The sequence below is a fragment of the Scomber japonicus genome, chromosome 23 (assembly GCF_027409825.1).
Source record: "Scomber japonicus isolate fScoJap1 chromosome 23, fScoJap1.pri, whole genome shotgun sequence".
In the NCBI taxonomy this organism is placed as follows: domain Eukaryota; kingdom Metazoa; phylum Chordata; class Actinopteri; order Scombriformes; family Scombridae; genus Scomber; species Scomber japonicus.
Genome location: NC_070600.1, coordinates 25,197,058 through 25,216,344, shown reverse-complemented (window position 1 = coordinate 25,216,344; position 19,287 = coordinate 25,197,058). Strand labels below are relative to the sequence as shown.

The following is a 19,287-nucleotide window of genomic DNA, read 5'->3' as shown; positions in this document are numbered from 1 at the left end:
CCAATGCACACATTTATTTCCCCATCATTAATTTTTCCACCCGTCTCACACCAATTCAACAACACAACTAACAAATAACACATTTGTCACACACTTCCCATTCCTATTCGAAATCCCTCATGACACCTTCATTACAGAACTGGACAATATACACTGGACAGCTTCCACAGCACAAAACATCTTCCAAAACTGGTGCAAGCAATTAAATTTATAAATAACACTAACCCGAACCTGGCTCATCCCCCACCCACCCTTCACCCAAACACCCACACCAGTGTTCCCCAGTCACAGAACCCCCACACTTCAGATCCACATCCTCCTACCCTACTACATAACAATCCCAACTCCAATGTCCTCAACCTTTCAACACTACTCACACTATCACCCGCACAAGTTACCCTCCTGGAGAGGGGATTATCTTTCATCCCACGCCCCACCAAATTCGACCGGGAGGAGCTTCAAAGGGACTTACATCAATATAACAGACGAATCAAACTTATAGACCACTTTCACCTTCAAAACAACCACAATCACACTCCTTTTACATACAGATCCAGCTGGGAACCACAACTTTCCCAGTTGGATAAACATACAATAAATCTAATTAAATCGGACAATAGGGCCCTGCGCATATATCGCCCCTCGACAGATATCCCCGATAATCTGTCGAGGGACGAGCGCAGGGCCCTTAAACTACTCACCCAAAACCACAATATTATTATCAAACCAGCAGACAAAGGTTCAAAAATTGTAATACTAGACAGACAACAATATTTACAGGAAGCAAATAGACAACTTACAGATATTAGATATTACAGACACATTCCACACAGCATCCAAAGCAATACCCAAAAGGAACTCAGAACCATAATTACATCACTACACCATAAAAAATTCATCAACACAAAACAGTTACATTTTTTATTAGGACCGGACAACCGACGCCCCAGACAATTCTACCTTCTCCCCAAAATCCACAAAGACCCCGCTACCTGGACAGTTCCCTTTGAGGTTCCTCCCAGTAGACCTACAGTATCTGATTGTAATAGCACCTCTTATAACATTTCTACATACATTGACCACTTTTTGAATCCCCTCTCCACAAAACATCCCAGCTACATCAAAGACACTTATCATTTCCTGGACATTATCCGACCCATGGTTGTTCCTTCACATGCTTATCTGTTCACCATAGACATACACAGCCTTTATACAAATATCAATAGCACCCTAGGAGTTAAAACTATCCAGAACGTATTTCAAAAATACCCTGACATCAATAGACCGGATCAAGAAATCATCGACCTTCTAACCATCTGCCTTAATAACAATGATTTTGAATTTAACAATCAACAATACTTACAAATCACTGGAACAGCCATGGGTCAGAGATATGCTCCATCATACGCAAATATTTACATGGCCGAGTGGGAGCGAGAGGTTTTGGCCAAGTGTGAAAAAAAGCCCACAATTTACTACCGCTATCTGGACGACATAATAGGTATCTGGCCACACCACATCTCACACTTCCAACAATCAACACACTGAACAATCACCACCCAAATATAAAGGTCAAATTCTCCATACATCAACACCAAGTTAACTTTCTGGATACCACAGTTTTCTTTCAACCCATCAACACAACTAACAATAGAATACTCACAAAGGTTTATTTTAAGGATACAGACACACACGCATTCTCCATAAAAACAGCTACCATCCAAAACACACATTTAAAGGCATTATCAAATCTCAAATCATTAGGTACCACCGTATTTCCTCCATACAGTCAGATTTAGACACAACCATCCGTACCCTATTTCATAGCCTCCAAAACCGAAAATATTCCAAAAGATTCCTCCGCAAAATTAAAAATGACACCTTGGCCACCCTCGCTCCCACTCGGACCTCCTATGACCCACACACACACCCAAACACATACACACACACACGCAGATCCTCCCAGCAACTCCTGACAACCCCGACCTCCCCTCCCCCTACCTGAACCAAGGTCTGTATCCCTGTGCGCCCCGGACACGCCTACTTATATTGGCAGCGAATTGGCTTTGTTTTAGATTTTTTAATCTACTGTGATTGAACAATTATGGCTGTCAATCACGCCCATCGGTCAACGTGAGCATGAACGTGACTGTCAATAAAGCTCCATCTAACAGTCATTTCAGGAGAGATGGCTACTACAAGCGGGACCGCGGAAAAAGAAAATTCAGTTATTTCTCTTCAAAAACACCCCTTCACACGGCGTTCACTTGAAGAGAAAAATAGGATTAAGGAGACTTGTAACCGACCCAGGCAAGGTGCTCTTTTGGCTGTTTCAAGGGCCTTACTGCGGTTATCATCCACTTTTGTCGCACCGATCGATTGGGCCCCCGCCAGCCGGCCGTGCTGGCGTTTGGGCGACTGGTTCCTCCGGCCTGCAGGGTTCGCTTCTATGGCCCAAGACACCCACGGGAGGCTCTGAGCCTTCCCGTGAGTCCCGGGGCCGGCCGGTTTGTGGCGAGATTGAGACGTTCCGTCTGTCCCAGTGTTCCTTCAATGGAGCCCATCGATGGAGCCCCACACGAGGTTTCTCAAACCCTGCATCCGAGGCCCACACCCGGCCCGTCTCCTCTGCCGGCCGTCGACTGGTAACCCGAGGCTGTATCAAAAAGCTTCTGTCTCCGTAGCTCCAAACGCTGAGAGACCGAAGCTCGGCGTTTTTGATACAACCTCGGTCTCCGCAGCTCCAAATGCCTGCCCGGGCCATAAAAGCCTGTGCAGGTGGCGGCAGCATGCGGGGCTCCGCTCAGCAAAACATCCAGAGGCACAGGCCAGGCAGGCATTTCCCACGCCGGCCAGTGACTGAGGGCTACCTGGTTGATCCTGCCAGTAGCATATGCTTGTCTCAAAGATTAAGCCATACAAGTCTAAATACACACAGCTGGTACAGGGAAACTGCCAATGGCTCATTAAATCAGTTATGGTTCCTTTGATTGCTCTCACCGTTACTTGGAGAACTGTGACAATTCTAATGCTAACACATGCAAACGAGCACTGCCCTCTGAGTATGCGTGCATTTATCAGACCTAAAACCCATGCGGGGTGCCTCTCAGGGTGCACTCACCGCTTTGGTGACTCTACATAACCTCGAGCCAATCGCTGGCCCTCGTGACGGTACCATCTCCTTCGAATGTCTGCCCTATTAACTTTCGATGGTACTTTCTGTGCCTACCATGGTGTTCACGGATAATGGGGAATCAGGGTTCAATTCCAAAGTGGGAGCATGAGAAATGGTTACCACATCCAAGGACGTCAGCAACCGCGCAAATTACCCACTCCCGACTCGAGAAGGTAATAATGAATAATAACAATACAAAAGTCTTTCGAGGCTCTATACTTGGAATGTGAACACTTTAAAACCTTCAAAACTCTGAATGCAATTGACTAATACAATATCTAACGGATATGTAACATGTAAACATAGCTTCTCAAAGTGACCAGACTTTCTCTCCATCCTACATATTCCAAAAATACGGGGAATGGCCCCACAATGGCGGCTGTTGTGATTTACTCTTTAAGACACATCATCTGTGTGACCACCTTGATTAACCTTCCATGGCATGCATTTCAGAGCTGGTAATAGCTGGAGAGATAGTCTCTCCACTCAGAGAACCTACATTACCATGTAACCATCCACTCCCTATTATGTCAAGATTATCTCCCCATCCTATATATTCCATAATTATGAAGACACTGTAAGACACACTGCAAGGAAACCAAGCAGACCCTACCGCACCTGCATACGTACTAGCAGCAGATAATTAGAATGACATGTCACTGCCACCAATACCACCCACACACTCAAACCAAGGATTATGTACAAATCTACTCACCCATGTAACGGACATAGCATCAGAATAGCCCAATACATCATCTACTCAACGTCACCTTTGACCTTCAGATGAATAAATTGCACCAGGTTTAATATAGAGCCTGACAAGTTCTCTCTCTTGAATACACGACAATCCATTAACATTCCCTTGTGCAACCAAACGTGACAACTACTACATAAGTAAAAGTATGGTTTAAACAATACCAATTACTTATATCATTATCAATTACCTAAAGAAACCTCCACTGTAACAGCTAGTACAGCGATGTTAGCTAAATGTGTACTTGAAAAACTGTCATTATATACTACATACATACTTTCTCCTTTCATAAACACAAATTTTGATAAGAAGCTGTTTACTGAATGTGAGAAAATGTTAAACTGCTGTTATCCTTACATTATAATGATAATCAATTATCTATCATGGAATAAATAGAATAACAAACTGTTATGCTTGATCATATTAATCCTCTTCAGGTTTTGATGAATGTCAGCTTGAAGAATCAAGCTGCTGTCATATCAATATCAGAATATTACATCCTATATTCTGTATTAATGTATTTTATAATCAGGATTAAATACTGAATGAATGATGCAGATGCAAAGTTTCATTGGAAAAAGCTGAGTAGCTGTGAAAAATCTGATTAGCTGTCACACAAGCACTCCCCCAGGTACTAAAACCAGCTGCACCCATCTGTCACCGGCTTTGCGAACCTGCACGCACCTGAAAGAGCTTTTGCCCATCTGAAATGGGTTTTTGCATTATTTCAGCTTTTGCTTTGTCCATCTTTTCTTTTCTTCACCTCACACTTTCTTAGCTTAATCTTTATTTATTCTTTATCTAAGTTTTCTTAAGTTTTATAATCTTGTAACTTTCGCCAGCAACGTACAGAGAAAAGGCTCTTTAAAGAAACACGTCATTAAGTTTTGCATTCAGCCTGTTTTAGACATTTTTGATGATTTTGACGTGAGGCCAACGCTGAGATATCTCCACAAATGTAAACAGTGAACTAGTTAAATTGGACTTTTCCTCCATCTTTCATCAACCTGAGAGAACTTTTGGGCAGACAAACGTCTGTCAACCTTACGATTCATCATAACCCACTGAAACAAAGTCTGCCAGCAGACAACTACCAGGCAGTCTGACCAACCGCACCATCCTCACCCCGCCCAGTCCTGCGACGCTCTCTGACATCTTCCACTTGCTGTGCGTACACGTGGGTCTGAAGCACGCACAACTGAGACCATCCATTGATGAAAATAGGTTTCAAATATTGCATTAATCAAAGATTGATATCAACTCCAGTATTTCAAATATTCTTTAAAAGTCAAACTCAATAAAACTTACAAATTTTCTTAGTTTCCACAGAATTACATATCTTTCATTTACATTAATCATTCACCATCATCTTTCATTCATGTCACTATATCAAGTGACCTCTTGAATTCATATTGTATTGTATCATTACATTTATTTATACATCTTTTATTAATAATGTGTAGTTAATAAAATCCATAAAACTCAATCAATGGTGTATGTCTATTCTTTGAAGTGATACAGGGGATCTATTGAACTGTAGCGCCATGAACTTTAGATATTTGACTGATTCAGAAATGTATTGATTTATTATTTATTGAGTTATTAATTGACTAATCAAACAACCAATTAAGTAAAATTCTTTTCCTTCTTACGAAGATGATGTCCCTGATTACGAGAGCTATTTTCGATATCTTTTAACATCCATAATCCACTACATTTTATGGTACCCCCGCGGGAGGTGGTTTTTAATATCACTGTATTCTCTTCAAAGAAAAACATGTCGATTGAACACTCATGGTATATCTCTGCTGTTGCTGACTTTCTGCTTGTTGCTGGTTTGTGTGTGAGTATCTTTAAATCTTTAAACCTGTAAAGTCATGATTTAAACTGAGCATTTGAATTGTGAAGCTGAATGTTAATTAATTCGCTTAGCCGTCACCTCTCGTCCTGCGGTGATATTAGCGTGCCGAAAGCGCATAAATTGACTTTCTGTACTATCTGCGTGTCCCAGAAGATTTAACCTGCCTCAGACCCTCTGCGTTACTCAGTTAGCTTAGCTAACTAGCCTCCTAACAACTGGAACTGTTTGCTGTAGTTTCGGCCAAGAGGTTTATTTCTGCTCGGTGTGTCCCGCCACCATGCTGTGTTGCATCGGAGAAAAGCCCGTGTTGTTTCATGAATAAATACAACAGTTTGGACCATTTGTTTAACGCCTCAGAAAGTACGTGTGTTGACGGTAGCAGCTAAACGCTAAAGCTATCGCTGAGAAAATACCCTCTACTTTGACTACTGGAATAAATTGCTAGTTTGCTTTTAGTCCCAGAGACTGATGTAAAAGCAGCCCGTCTCTGACCTGTTAGAAGCTGCTGTGGTGTGAGCTGTTAAAAAATAAATAAATAAAATAGCTGCTTAAACGGACCTGTTGAGTATTAGCAACTAAATGCTAACACAGCTCTATGAGAATATCCCGTAATTTTAACCAATGCTTCATAAGTGCTAGCTGCTCAAATACCGGAAAGAACTTCTGTGAATAATAACGGTTGCTAACGTAAACTTCGGTTTGTTGAAGCCACTGAGGTGAAAGTTTAAAACTGTGCTTTAAGACGGTGCAGAAAGCGGTCCAACACTGCTCAGAGACAGAGTAAATTATACGCGGCCGCCATGGTCCATTGTTCAGAAGCCGCAAAAGGTCATTTTTAGAGAGTGAAGCTCTTTCTGTGTCTTGAGTCAAAGTAAATAGCCTTTAGCTGAGCAACGGAGGTCCTTCAGTGGGCGGTGCTAAGATCGTCAGCTCTGACGACTCTGCCTCCGTCTTCCTCTTCCGCTGCTCCACAAATTCGAGAGAATAAAATCCCTATCGTCCCCTGGTGAGTTTGCAATCCCAGACCTCACTCACGAAGAGCTCGAAATGTTATGATGTATACTTCGCGAAGTACAGGAAGAAAACGAAGAAGAAATTCAAAAATCTGACATCTTTGTCATTGATTCGGTGAAGCTTGATCTGACTCCTCTTGACCACGCCTCCAACCAGCCCCACGAGGTGATTGAAGAGTTGTACTTGAATCCCAAGGAACCTGAACTTAAGCCAGCCCACAACTTGACTCGATAAGCTATGACTGATAAACCTGACCAACCACATCAGGGGGGTGAAAAATCCCTTTCCCCCTCTGCAGTCTTGGCAGTACAGTCAGACCCAAAAGCTTAACCTCCTCACAAGCCTGCGACAATCATCCTTACTGACCCACCAGTTACACAATTTCTGGGTCACTTGACAGAGAAAGGAGTCAGCCGAAAACATTACATATCCTTGACACTCGAAAATGTCCTTGAACATGAAACACTCCTGGACTCTGCCGCTGATATCACCTTGATGTCATCAGCACTTTTCACAAAATTGCTGTCCATCATGCACGAGTCAAACAACGACTTGAAGCTTCAGACTTGCGTTCTGAAGGTCCAACCGTATTCTGTCACAAGTACAACTTTGATAGCATTAGCTTGGATAAAGATAACCATTGGACCAATAAGTGTTGTACACCCAATGTACCTGTCACGTCTCAACAACATTCTTTTTCTCATTGGCAAAGACTTCCTTGATCGATTTGAGCCTCTGATAGACTTTAAAAGGCTGAAAATTTGGACACAGGTCCCCCAGCCCCTGCCCAATTCTTCCCCACATGTCACAGACTTTCTTTCCCACCCACCCACCCCTTCGATCCTTGCCGTCAATCGGTGTCCACTGGATGTAGAAACTGCGTCTTCTATTCCCCTTCAGTCTCTACCTGCCGTGTCTGCCACGCCCCCGCGTTCCGTTCCTGACCTTGTCTCACAGGTCAAGGGCAACCTGGTCGATGCTTCCAACCCACTCACTTCCCCTTCGGTCATGGTCCCTCGAAAGCACAGGGGGGTACTGCGCAGGCATGCCCATGACTTAACCGAAGTGAGCCACAGAGGTGCCAGAGTCACAGACAGCGCACTGAAAGAAGCCACCTACTGTCCACATGTGGAAAAAGACATAGCAGACAACAGCAAAGACTGTTTAATCCCCTATCAGTCTCAACCAACAAACATAGGTTATAGAGCAACTACACACAAAACAATGCGGTTCTCCCCCTGTCAAACAATGACAGACAGACGAACCACTCGTCCGCAACACCTGCCCTATCAACCAGGCAAATCTAATGTTGCGATAGCACATACTAAAAACCTTCAGGCTACCTATGCTTTCGCGCACAAACACAGAAACAAAAGCGCAGAGAACCAAACGCCTACTATTACCAAAGGGCACCCCATGAGAAACTCCAAGTGGGGGACAAAGTATTTAACTACACCATGGCTCAACCCATTGTAAAGACTGGCCTGAGAACAGCAAAACATGCTCAGAAATTCCTATTGCACTGGTCAGACCCCTACCTTAACACAGACAAATGTTCCTTTGTTCACCCAATCAAGGTTAACCAAGGTTCAGAAAGAACCAACTTTCAAATGGGTCTGCCCTAACCAAATCAAACTAGACAAAAACCCTATGGGATTTGCTGGAAAACAACACATCCCAGTTAAATCATAAAGTCCACAAACACCCTGAGGTGCAAATCACTAACAGGGGGGTGGAAATAAATTGTCCTGTATCACAGTCTCCTCAAAATTTCAGAAACTTTTGATAATAACTTAAAATCACCTGACCACAAGTCTGAAACTCAGGACACTTAGAAACCAAGTGACACCTCAATGATGTAATCACTAAAGATATGTGGCATGATATAATTGAAACACAGCAAACAACTAGCAACTCCAGAATGTGGAGGGAATTTTGCTGGAAAAGCACTGTAAGATTCTTTATTACACCTAAAATGAAAAAGGGAAGAACACAACCCTGGACAACCCTGCTGGAGACTGTGTGGGGAACAGAATGTGGGTAACACACATATTTTTTGGCATTATAACAAAATTACGAGATTGTGCAGGGGGTTGAAAGACATTTTGGGCTATGAGATGCCTAAAACATGCATTGCACTTTATTTTGGATGTACAAATCAAACAAACATTCCAGATGAGGACCGCTACTTGATCAAGATTTTACTGGCAGCCTCAAAAAAAGCCATAACAAGAAAAAGGCACAAGGAACAACTCCCCCGACGTTGGAGAACTAGATGGGGATAGTTGACGAGATTTGTGTTATGGAAAGACTTACATATAATATAAGACTACAACAAACAATATGGGAAACCAGATGGAGGAAATTGACTATCTTTAAAAGTCATGACTCATAGTAATCCTTCTGACACTGTGCTCTGTATGTTTTGTATTGTTAAATGTGAAAACTAATAAAACATGACTTAGAACAAATAATCAAGCAAAAATCATGATCAGAAACCATCCAGAAATGTGTAAGGCACAATCTTGGTATTTAACACCCAGAGTGAGATGTTGCTCAAGGCTCCGGGCACAGTAGAATATTTTAATGTCGAACTACAGGTTGATCATGCTCACACACAACTGGTTGCAATGTTACTGTCTGATATGCTGTGATATAATGGGTCCTATGTTGACAAGTGTAAATGTATATAGTGTATATCTTTTTATCTCATTTCTCCCTATTTAGTACAAAACCATTACAACACTTTCAAATGACACTAGAGTTTAGCTATCCTCAAGTTACTTAGCAACTATTGATTATTATGGATTGATAACTATTGATAAAGTTAATCATTGTAGCTTGAGTGATTTATTATTATTATCATTTTTCATTTTCTCAACTTGATGTCTAACCACTAGATACCCAGGTACCTCTCTGTAGTTATACAGTTTTAAATAATTGAATTTGCCAAGGCATCAACCCTGGTTATAGCAATATTATCATGTGCCACCTTCTTCGCCGCCTTGGATGTCCTCAACTTTGGTGATTCAATGCTCCCCGTCAAAGGCGAGATCGAATCAAGTGGGGGATATGTAGCGGACACAGTATCAGTATGACTCAGAACATCATCTGGTCAGAGTCACCTTTGACCCTCAGATGAGTAAATTGGACCAGGTTTGATATAGAGACTGACAGGGTCTCTCTCTTGGACAAACAAAGGTCCATTAACATTCCATGGAGCAACCAAGAGTGACAACAACTACATAAAAGTGACGAAAGACAGATTTTGTCTCCTTCAGACGTCATAATTTATCGGAGAGACTTCTTCCATCAGATAAGAGTCACACAGACCACGGTCATAAATTAAAAGACACATTCCTGACCTTCCCCCCTCTGTGTCTCCTGAAACCACACAGTGCATGAAAGTGAGAAAAGTAGTGTTAAAAAACTTAAACAAGAACATCTTAGTAAAAGTATGGTTTAAACAATACCAATTACTTATATCATTATCAATTACCTAAAGAAACCTCCACTGTAACAGCTAGTACAGCGATCATAGATAAATGTGTATTTGAAGAACTGTGATTTTGGTATGAAGATGTTTACTTAATGTGAGAAAGTGTTACACTAATGTTATGCTTACATTTTGGTGATAATCAATTATCTATCATGGAATAAGTAGAATAACAATGTGTTATGCTTGATCATATTAATCCTCTTCAGGTTTTGATGAATGGCAGCTTGATGAATCAAGCTGATGTCATATCAATGCCAGAATAATACATCATGTGTTCTGTGTTAATAGATTATATTAATGTATTTTATAATCAGGAGTAAATACTGAATGAATGATGATGAAAAGTTTCATGATAAAAAGCTGGAAATTAGATCCTCAGAGTAGCTGTGATGAATCTGATTGGTTGACACACAAGCCCTCCCCAGGGACAAAAACCAGCTGCACCCATTCTGAAAGGGACTTAGCGGATCTGAACACACCTGAAAGGGCTTTTGCCCATCTGAAACGGTCTTTGCGTTGTTTCAGGTTTTGCTTTGTCCATCTTTTCTTTTCTTCACCTCACACTTTCTTAGCTTAATCTTTATTTATTCTTTATCTAAGTTTTCTTAAGTTTTATAATCTTGTAACTTTCGCCAGCAACGTACAGAGAAAAGGCTCTTTAAAGAAACGCGTCATTAAGTTTTGCATTCAGCCTGTTTTTGACATTTTTGATGATTTTGACGTGAGGCCAACGCTGAGATATCTCCACAAATGTAAACAGTGAACTAGTTAAATTGGACTTTTCCTCCATCTTTCATCAACCTGAGAGAACTTTTGGGCAGACAAACGTCTGTCAACCTTACGATTCATCATAACCCACTGAAACAAAGTCTGCCAGCAGACAACTACCAGGCAGTCTGACCAACCGCACCATCCTCACCCCGCCCAGTCCTGCGACGCTCTCTGACATCTTCCACTTGGTGTGCGTACACGTGGGTCTGAAGCACGGACAGCCAAATATTGCATTAATCAGGGATTGATGTCAGCTCGAGTAATTCAAATTTTCTTTAAAAGTAAGGCTCAGTAAAACTTACAAGTTTTCTTAGTTTCCACAGAATTACATATCTTTCATTTACATTAATCATTCACCATCATCTTTTATTCATGTCGCTATATTGAGTAACCTCTTGAATTCATATTGTATTGTATCATTACATTTATTTATACATCATTTATTAGTAGTGTGTAGTTAATAAAATCCATAAAACTCAATCAATGGTGTATGTCTATTCTTTGAAGTGATACAGGGGATCTATTGAACCGTAGAGCCATGAACTTTAGATATTTGACTGATTCAGAAATGTATTGATTTATTAATTATTATGATTTATTGATTTACTAATTGGCTAATCAAACAACCAATTAAATAAAAATCTTTTCCTTCTTACGAAGGTGGTGCCCCTGATTACGAGAGCTATTTTCGATATCTTTTAACATCCATAATCCGCTACACCCATGACCCTGGTGCAAGACGCCACCAAGGCCCAGCTGTCTCAGCTGGCCCCGCCAGACACTAAGGCCAGCCGCAAAAGGATGGAAGGTCACTTAGCCTGCCAGGCTAGCCTAGAAAGAAAAGAAAACAACATCACATGCCAAAGTGGTTGTAAGAGCTATGGCACCGGAGGCATGGTATGTTTGGCCATGTCCTACAGCACTATGCCCAGCACACGCTCAGTGAACGCATGCCAATTGCCACATTCATGCAGTAAAACCTTATAAAAAGGTGGACAGGCTCGACCAAGAAGCCGCGATACGAATCTAAGACAGGGGAGCACCACTCCACAAGGCCCAGGAGGTAGAGAGGCCCCGTGTGAAATGTGCACGCCACCTGCCTCCTTACAGTAATAGCCACTTCAAAGTTCCCATCAAGCTCAAAGCCAGATGAATTCCAGCCGAGTTCCAGCTGAGTTCCAGCACTTGGCGCAACCCCCCCCCCCCCACACACACACACACACACTTCTCCTAGGCGTGTCTATCTTTTCCTGTAAACCCACCTATTCATTGTAATACAGGGTTTGACCAGGAGCTACTGCGTCTGTCACAAACTAGCCCACATTCTGATGTACTATGATTTTTTACTGAGCGGTCATCCGAAATTCATCAAATCAAATCAAAAAATTAAATAGCCTACTGACTACTGATTATTTTGTTATTTGTTTTGAATCTAACACAAAAAACGGAAAAAAAGTCTTTTCATGTTTTAATTTTATTTTAAAAGTAATTTTACATTTACTTGAGTACAGTACTTAAGTACAATTTTGAGGGATCTGTACTTTACTCGAGTATCATCTTTGGGGAGTACTCATGACTTTACTCAAGTACATTTGAGAGGCAAATATTGTACTCTTTACTCCACTACATTTCTATCCATAACCGTGAGTACCCGTTACTTCAACTAAAAAAAACTAAAAAAACTCAATTTGTCGTTTCCCTCTCAAACGTTATTGGATTGTGCAGGCACCACTGATTGGGACAGCCTATCAGCAATCACCAATCATGGTCAGGTTAGATGAGAGACAAAACCATGGAGGAAAGGAAGGGTGGAAGGAGAGAGAGAGAGAGAGAGAGAGAGAGAGAGAGAGCGAGAGCGAGAGCGAGCTTGATTTTACTTTCAATTCCTTTTACATTAGCATTTGTCATAACTCCATCTAGGACATTTCTATACATAAATGTAAGCACTGTGGCAGTAGTAATGCAATATTTAGAAAATGTACTCTTGTACTCTTGATACTCAAATACTTTTAAAAACAAGTACTTCAGTACTTTTACTTAAGTAGACATCTGACCGTAGTACTTTTACTTATACTTGAGTAAAATTTAGCAAGGGGTATCTGTACTTTTACTCAAGTAAGGAAGCTATGTACTCTGTCCGCCTCTGCTGAAAACTCAACCACACATATGTGCTGGATATAGTGGGGGCACAAACAGCGTCTTGATCTTGATTTTTGGAGGGGGAGGTGTCCAGCTCGAAGGTGATTGGTTGGGGGGGATGGTTGCAGGGCTGTCCCATTGTCTTTCAAAGCGAATGCCCTCCGACACATACGTTGCGCAAAAACATAACGCGTGCTTCGCTGGTAAAACACAACACAGCCGATCAATTAACACAACGCACTATGATTAAGAAGTACAAGCTTGTTCTTCTGAGTCATGCCTGAGTCATGCAGTACAACAGATACTTGGGTAAAAAAAGACTCTAAAAGCAGACGTACTGATTCAACTCTTTACTCCAGTAAAAGTAGAAAGTTCAATCACTTCCAGTGATCATTCATGCTCACAGCCTCTCCAGTGGATCAGCTATAGAACAGACTTAGTTTAACTGAATTTCGTTAGTTTATATAATGAGTCACAGTCACAGACTGTATAAATTTAGCATTTCATAATTGTGGTAGCAGCGGTGCAGCAGATGTAATGAAGTCCACGCATCACGCTGGATGCAAACTAATATTAAGCCTATAGCCTAAAAATATCCCTTCAAATTATATTTAGAACAAATAAAAATGTGTGATGTATGTATGTGTTGTGTGCAATGTTATGGGATATGTGCAATACTGTTATGTAATTGTTGTTAGGATGGTAAGGCTGGTGATGTTTTGTTTGTTGTCAATTTATGGCGCGGTTGCTGAGTCCAAGACAAATTTCCCTAAGTGGGACAATAACGTCTATTGTATTGTATTGATTAATTTGCGATAAATCGCAAGTTAACTCATGACAGTCATGTGAAATATCGCAATAAAATATTTTAATTGATTGATCGATTGACAGTATGTATATACATGTATTTAGATATGTAGTGTATGTTTACATGTATATTAATATATGTGTATGTTTATTTACATAGTTGAAATATTAATATATGTATGTGTATGTGTATATATTGATGTATATTTAATTCACCGGGACCTGAGTATTGTATTTCTTCTTTCATGTACTTACATGGCTGATTGACAAGTAAAATCCTTGATCTTTTATAACTACACAATAAACTTTGTACAGTAAAAAATTAAAATATGGAAACAAATGAATATGATGTAAGTTATGTATGAATATAAATTAGGTTCAGATGTTAAACATTAAGATCAACAATAGTAACAGACAGACAGTGAACTGACCTCAGAGTCTCCAGTTTGCAGGCTGGTTTCTTCAGAAAACCACACAGACGCTTCAGTCCTGAATCCTGCAGCTTGTTGTTACTCAGTTCCAGCTCTCTCAGATGGGAGGGGTTGGCCTTCAGAGCTGAGGCCAGATAATCACAGCTGATCTCTGACAAACTGCAGTACTTCAATCTGAATAAAGAATAAATGATGAAGATTAAAATCAATTTAAGATCCAATCAGATGTGCTCAGGTTTTAAAAGTGTAGTGTCCTCATGTCCTCATCAATGAGCAGAATTACTTTGTCATTGAGTTACTGTGCTTCTGTAACATCTAACTGAAGGTGATGATTCATGTTCTGAACATATCATGTATATTATAGAATTATATGTGTATTTCACACTTGATTTCAGTGACTCCAAGTTTCAGAATATTTAGAAGTAAATTCCCTCTTTGAGTTTGGATCCCTCCACTGCAGCTCAGCAAGGAAACACTGAAGTAACACAAACATACTTACTTGATATGTGGAACTCAGACTGCTGAAGCATCATATCAGTTTACACTCTGGAAGTCATTTTTACTCACAACAAGACTGTGGATTTTAAATTCCTGAAAACATTTACATTCTACACATTTGTGTTCAGCAAATCCTGAAAATTATGAACCAAACATTTGAAACTTCACTGAAGAATTTAAATTTAATAAAAAGAAATAAATCTACCAAAGCTACAGTCAGTGAACTCACTTCAGAGTCTCCAGTCTACAGTTTGGACTCTCCAGTCCAGCAGACAGACGCTTCACTGATGAATCAGACAGGGGGTTGTTACTCAGGTCCAGATGTGTCAGATGGGAGGAGTTGGACTTCACAGCTGAGGCCAAAACTTCACAGTGAGTCTCTGAGAGTCCACAGTTAGAAAGTCTAGGGGTAAATTAAAAGGAGAAACATAATAAATACAGGTGCTTTAGTAAATCAGGCCCTTGGAGTATTATTATCTGCAGTGGTTGTTGCACTAAGTATTGATGTCTGGTGTCTTGCATTCACAAACAGCTTCGTCAAAGAGGTAAGTTCAAAGTTCAAGTTCAAGGTATATTTAATATTCCCAGGTGGCAATTTGATTTACAACCAGTAGTAATAAATAGACAACAGACAGAGCCAATAAATACAATAAACCAAATGCAAAATTACATGTGTCATTTACAAGGCTGATAGCAGCAGGAATAAAGGACCTCTCAAACCTGTTCTGCATTGTGGCAGATTGTATCTGAGCACGGATGATAACATGAACTCATACCACATTGAATGGTTTGGATCACCCAAGATGGATTGTATTTTTTTCATGGGCCTGACCTTATACAGGTCATGGAGGTTGTTCAATGATGTTCCGGCAATTTTGCCTCATACCATAACAATGATAAGCAGGTGATTTTTCTGTTTAACACAAAGTAACCCATGACAGCAGATTAAAGGTAAGAAAAGTTGAAATGAAAGAGGAACAAAACATTTTTATAAAAGTGGTGCAAACATTAAAACTGTAAGGCTTACAATACACACAGCATCAACATGGTGCTCAAAGCTCAGTTTGTTGTTTACCACAAGGGGGGATGACTAAAGATGGGAATTGAGAACCAGTTCCGGTTTAGAACTGAGTACAAACAACCCTCCGACAATGACAAAAACCTCTGCAACACCCCAAGAGCCCGCCGCTGCTGTGGTCATTGCTATGGACCAACTGTCTACAGAATTTGCAAAGCAGAGGACCTCACTCATGGATGATGTCCCTTTCCTGATCCAAGAAGCAACTAAACCACTACAAGCTTCACTGGACTCTCTGCAGGCTACAATGAACTCTTTCCAGAGCTGTCTTCCCTCTGTGGAGTCTGTAGCCAGTGATAGGTTTGAACGGTTAACGGCAGCGGAGTCCACCACCAGTATGCTCCAAAACCAATCTTTTGGACCAAATTGATGACCTCGAGAACTGATCACACAGAGCTAACTAGGGATGTCCCGATCCGATATTGATATCGGAAATCAGTCCGATATCAGCCAAAAAAGTGAATATCGGATTTTATCGGACTGAATCTAAAAACTCCGATATAAACGCTCCGATATAAGCTGTCCATTTACCGCTCCAGCACTTCTATAATAATAGGTGACTCTGGTTTGATCACGCTCCAACACAGTAGGTGGCGGTAATGCCCCTTAATTAACGTTGGTACCGGCCGCGGAAGAAGAGCGTCTCTGATCCAGCATGCACAGCCCACGTGATCACAACAACAACAACGTGTGTGCCTGCAGCAAGGTGTAGTGATGTCGGCTGTGTGGAAGTATTTTACTGTAAACTCGGACAAAGACGTTGCAGCTAAATGCAACATTTGTCAGGCGCAAGTGTCCCGTGGAGGGACAGAACCGGGAAGGTTCAATACAACCAACCTCATCGCACATTTGAAAAAACACCACAAAAAAGAACATGAGGATTTGTTGAGGTAATAGCCTACTCTTATGTTGAAGGTTAAAATTTATGTAACCAATTGGTTAATAATAAATGGGTCAGTTTTTCCTATACCTACTGTTGCTGACTATTGTTTTCTGTTATATCACTACAACATCAGTAACAGTAACATCACTTTATCAAGCCTTTTCTAACATTCCACACAACAAAATAAGGAATAAATATATGTATGATTCGTGCCTATATCGTATCGTATTGATATCGGTATCGGCCAATACTCAAGGCTACAATATCGGTATCGTATCGGAAGTGAAAAAGTCATATCGGGACATCCCTAGAGCTAACCTGGGCATTTATCGGACACTGCAATAAGTAGATACATTACACACTATCTCTCTCTCTCTCTCTCTCTGTCTGTCTGTCTGTGTAGACATTTAGAATGAGCAACTGAAATCAACTGCCAACACTTTGATGAGTCAAACAGGAGAGGAACTTATTTCCAGTGAAACCTGTAGATATGTTTGTAGGTCATGCTCTTGTAATTCGTGTTTGATCTAGACTTTGACAGCAATGTCAGTGAAGTAGTTGACAGACTGCACAGATATCTAAAAACATAATAATACAGTCAACTAGAACTAGAAACAGAAAACTGAGGCACCTTTTCCTCATCATCATTACAAGTTTTCTCCAGTAGGTGGCACACTAAGACCACAAATGAATCAGGATGACTGCTTGACTTCATTATGTACTGCAATCCTCTGAAACTGTGTTATAACAACTTGTTATAACAAACTAGTCATCAAGATGAGACAGAAATAGGTATAGAAGTGAAAATTAGAAACAAATATATTTCTATAGGTTACAACTAGTGCCAGCTGCACACACACACACACAGTCGTTGCCATGATAGTTAATGAGGGGGCAGCATGACCAACAGAGAGCAGGCAGAGCTAGGATTGAATGGGAGAAGAACAAGGTGCCAAATTACACACATCTATAGATGACACTTGGCTACATTTTGACGTTTGAATGGAGTCTGTAGCAGAAAGTATGCAGGAATAATGTATATATTTTGAAATGCCTGAAAAATCATCAAAAATCATACATTTAAAAGGCAAAATGTGCACTTCCTGTTGGATTTAGGTCAGGGGTGTCAGCACGTGATTTGTAGGTCTTGATAAGACAAACAATTGAGTTTTGGTTTGATCTTGATGTTTGTAAACCACATCACAAATGTTTTTCTTTAGAGAGACTCACATATAATGAATATGGTCGCAAATAACTTGTGTTTGAGATGTGGGGGCCTTTACTTTCTTGACTTAAGGAGCTATGTTTGTGATTGTTGGTTCAGAGCTTGAGTCAGTTGTATGAAAAATGTTATCTTATGCTGAGTGATTGATTGGTTGTTGCTGTTTTGTTTCATTTGTTGTTTTTGTTTTGTTTGTTTGCTTGCTTGTCCTGTCTGCTGTTGATTCAGCAGATAGCGCACACATAGATGTCTTCATACACAGACTTTTATTTGACATTGCATGGAGTGGTGAAATAACACTTCCTGTGTTCACAATGTGGAGCTAGAAAACTGCCACAACACAAGTGTAGCACCCGACCCATGTAGCTATCCAGATACTATTTGTATAACCTGAGGCCTGTACTACGAAGCTGGATTAACATACCCAGGATATCTCCCCGTTACCTGGGTTGACTTATTCAGACATTCGCAGTCCTTATAAGCGGTACTACGAAGCTGGTTATCAACTCGGTAAATCAACCCAGGGTTTTCCAATCTGGATCTCTGCGCGTTCACATAAAGGGGAGGTGTTTGCAGCGTCTGACCAATCACAAACATGCAGAAACCCTGCAGAGCTACTTTACCATGGAGGAGCAGACAATTATTCTTCAACAATATGAAGAATTCAAACACATCATCCAGGCCAAAAGCAACTCTATTGCTGCAGCAAAAGCCAGGAAGGAATGCTGGCAGAAAAGACTCTGTTAATGTGTAAATTCATGAGATCACACAATATTAATTTATCGGACCATTTTAACGGACAGCACTCTGATCATTCAATGTCACTTTATTACGGCACAGACGTTTGGGGCAGAGCGCTTCCTCAGTGCCCTTCCTTTCATAGAGACATTAAGTTAGTTTAGTATTCAACATTCAAAATACAAACCTATTATGCGCTTCAACCATTTGAGTGAATGATGTCAAACCAACTGTATAACATACAGACTAATATCCCTCTCCTAAGCGCGTTGACAGGATCTTTTAAGAATGGGCAGGTCATTTTCTAAGAGAACTGATTGGTCAGGAGGTGGTGCTTTTATACTCGTTGATCTCTTATCCAGAACATAACCTGCTCCGGAGCAGGTTAGCCGTTCAGCATAAGTTACCATGGTGATT

The 19,287-nt window shown here is 40.8% G+C and overlaps 1 protein-coding gene across 1 annotated transcript in view; it reads right to left on the bottom strand.

Annotated features, from left to right (window-relative positions):
• Positions 1–19,287, bottom strand: part of LOC128353157 (NACHT, LRR and PYD domains-containing protein 12-like) — a 48,546-nt gene that overhangs the window by 8,073 nt on the left and 21,186 nt on the right. The window contains exons 6-7 of the mRNA XM_053313837.1: positions 15,179–15,352; positions 14,452–14,625 (exon numbers count right to left, since the gene is read on the bottom strand). Of these exons, the coding sequence (XP_053169812.1) occupies positions 14,452–14,625; positions 15,179–15,352 (348 nt within the window). The remainder of the gene's footprint in view (positions 1–14,451; positions 14,626–15,178; positions 15,353–19,287) is intronic.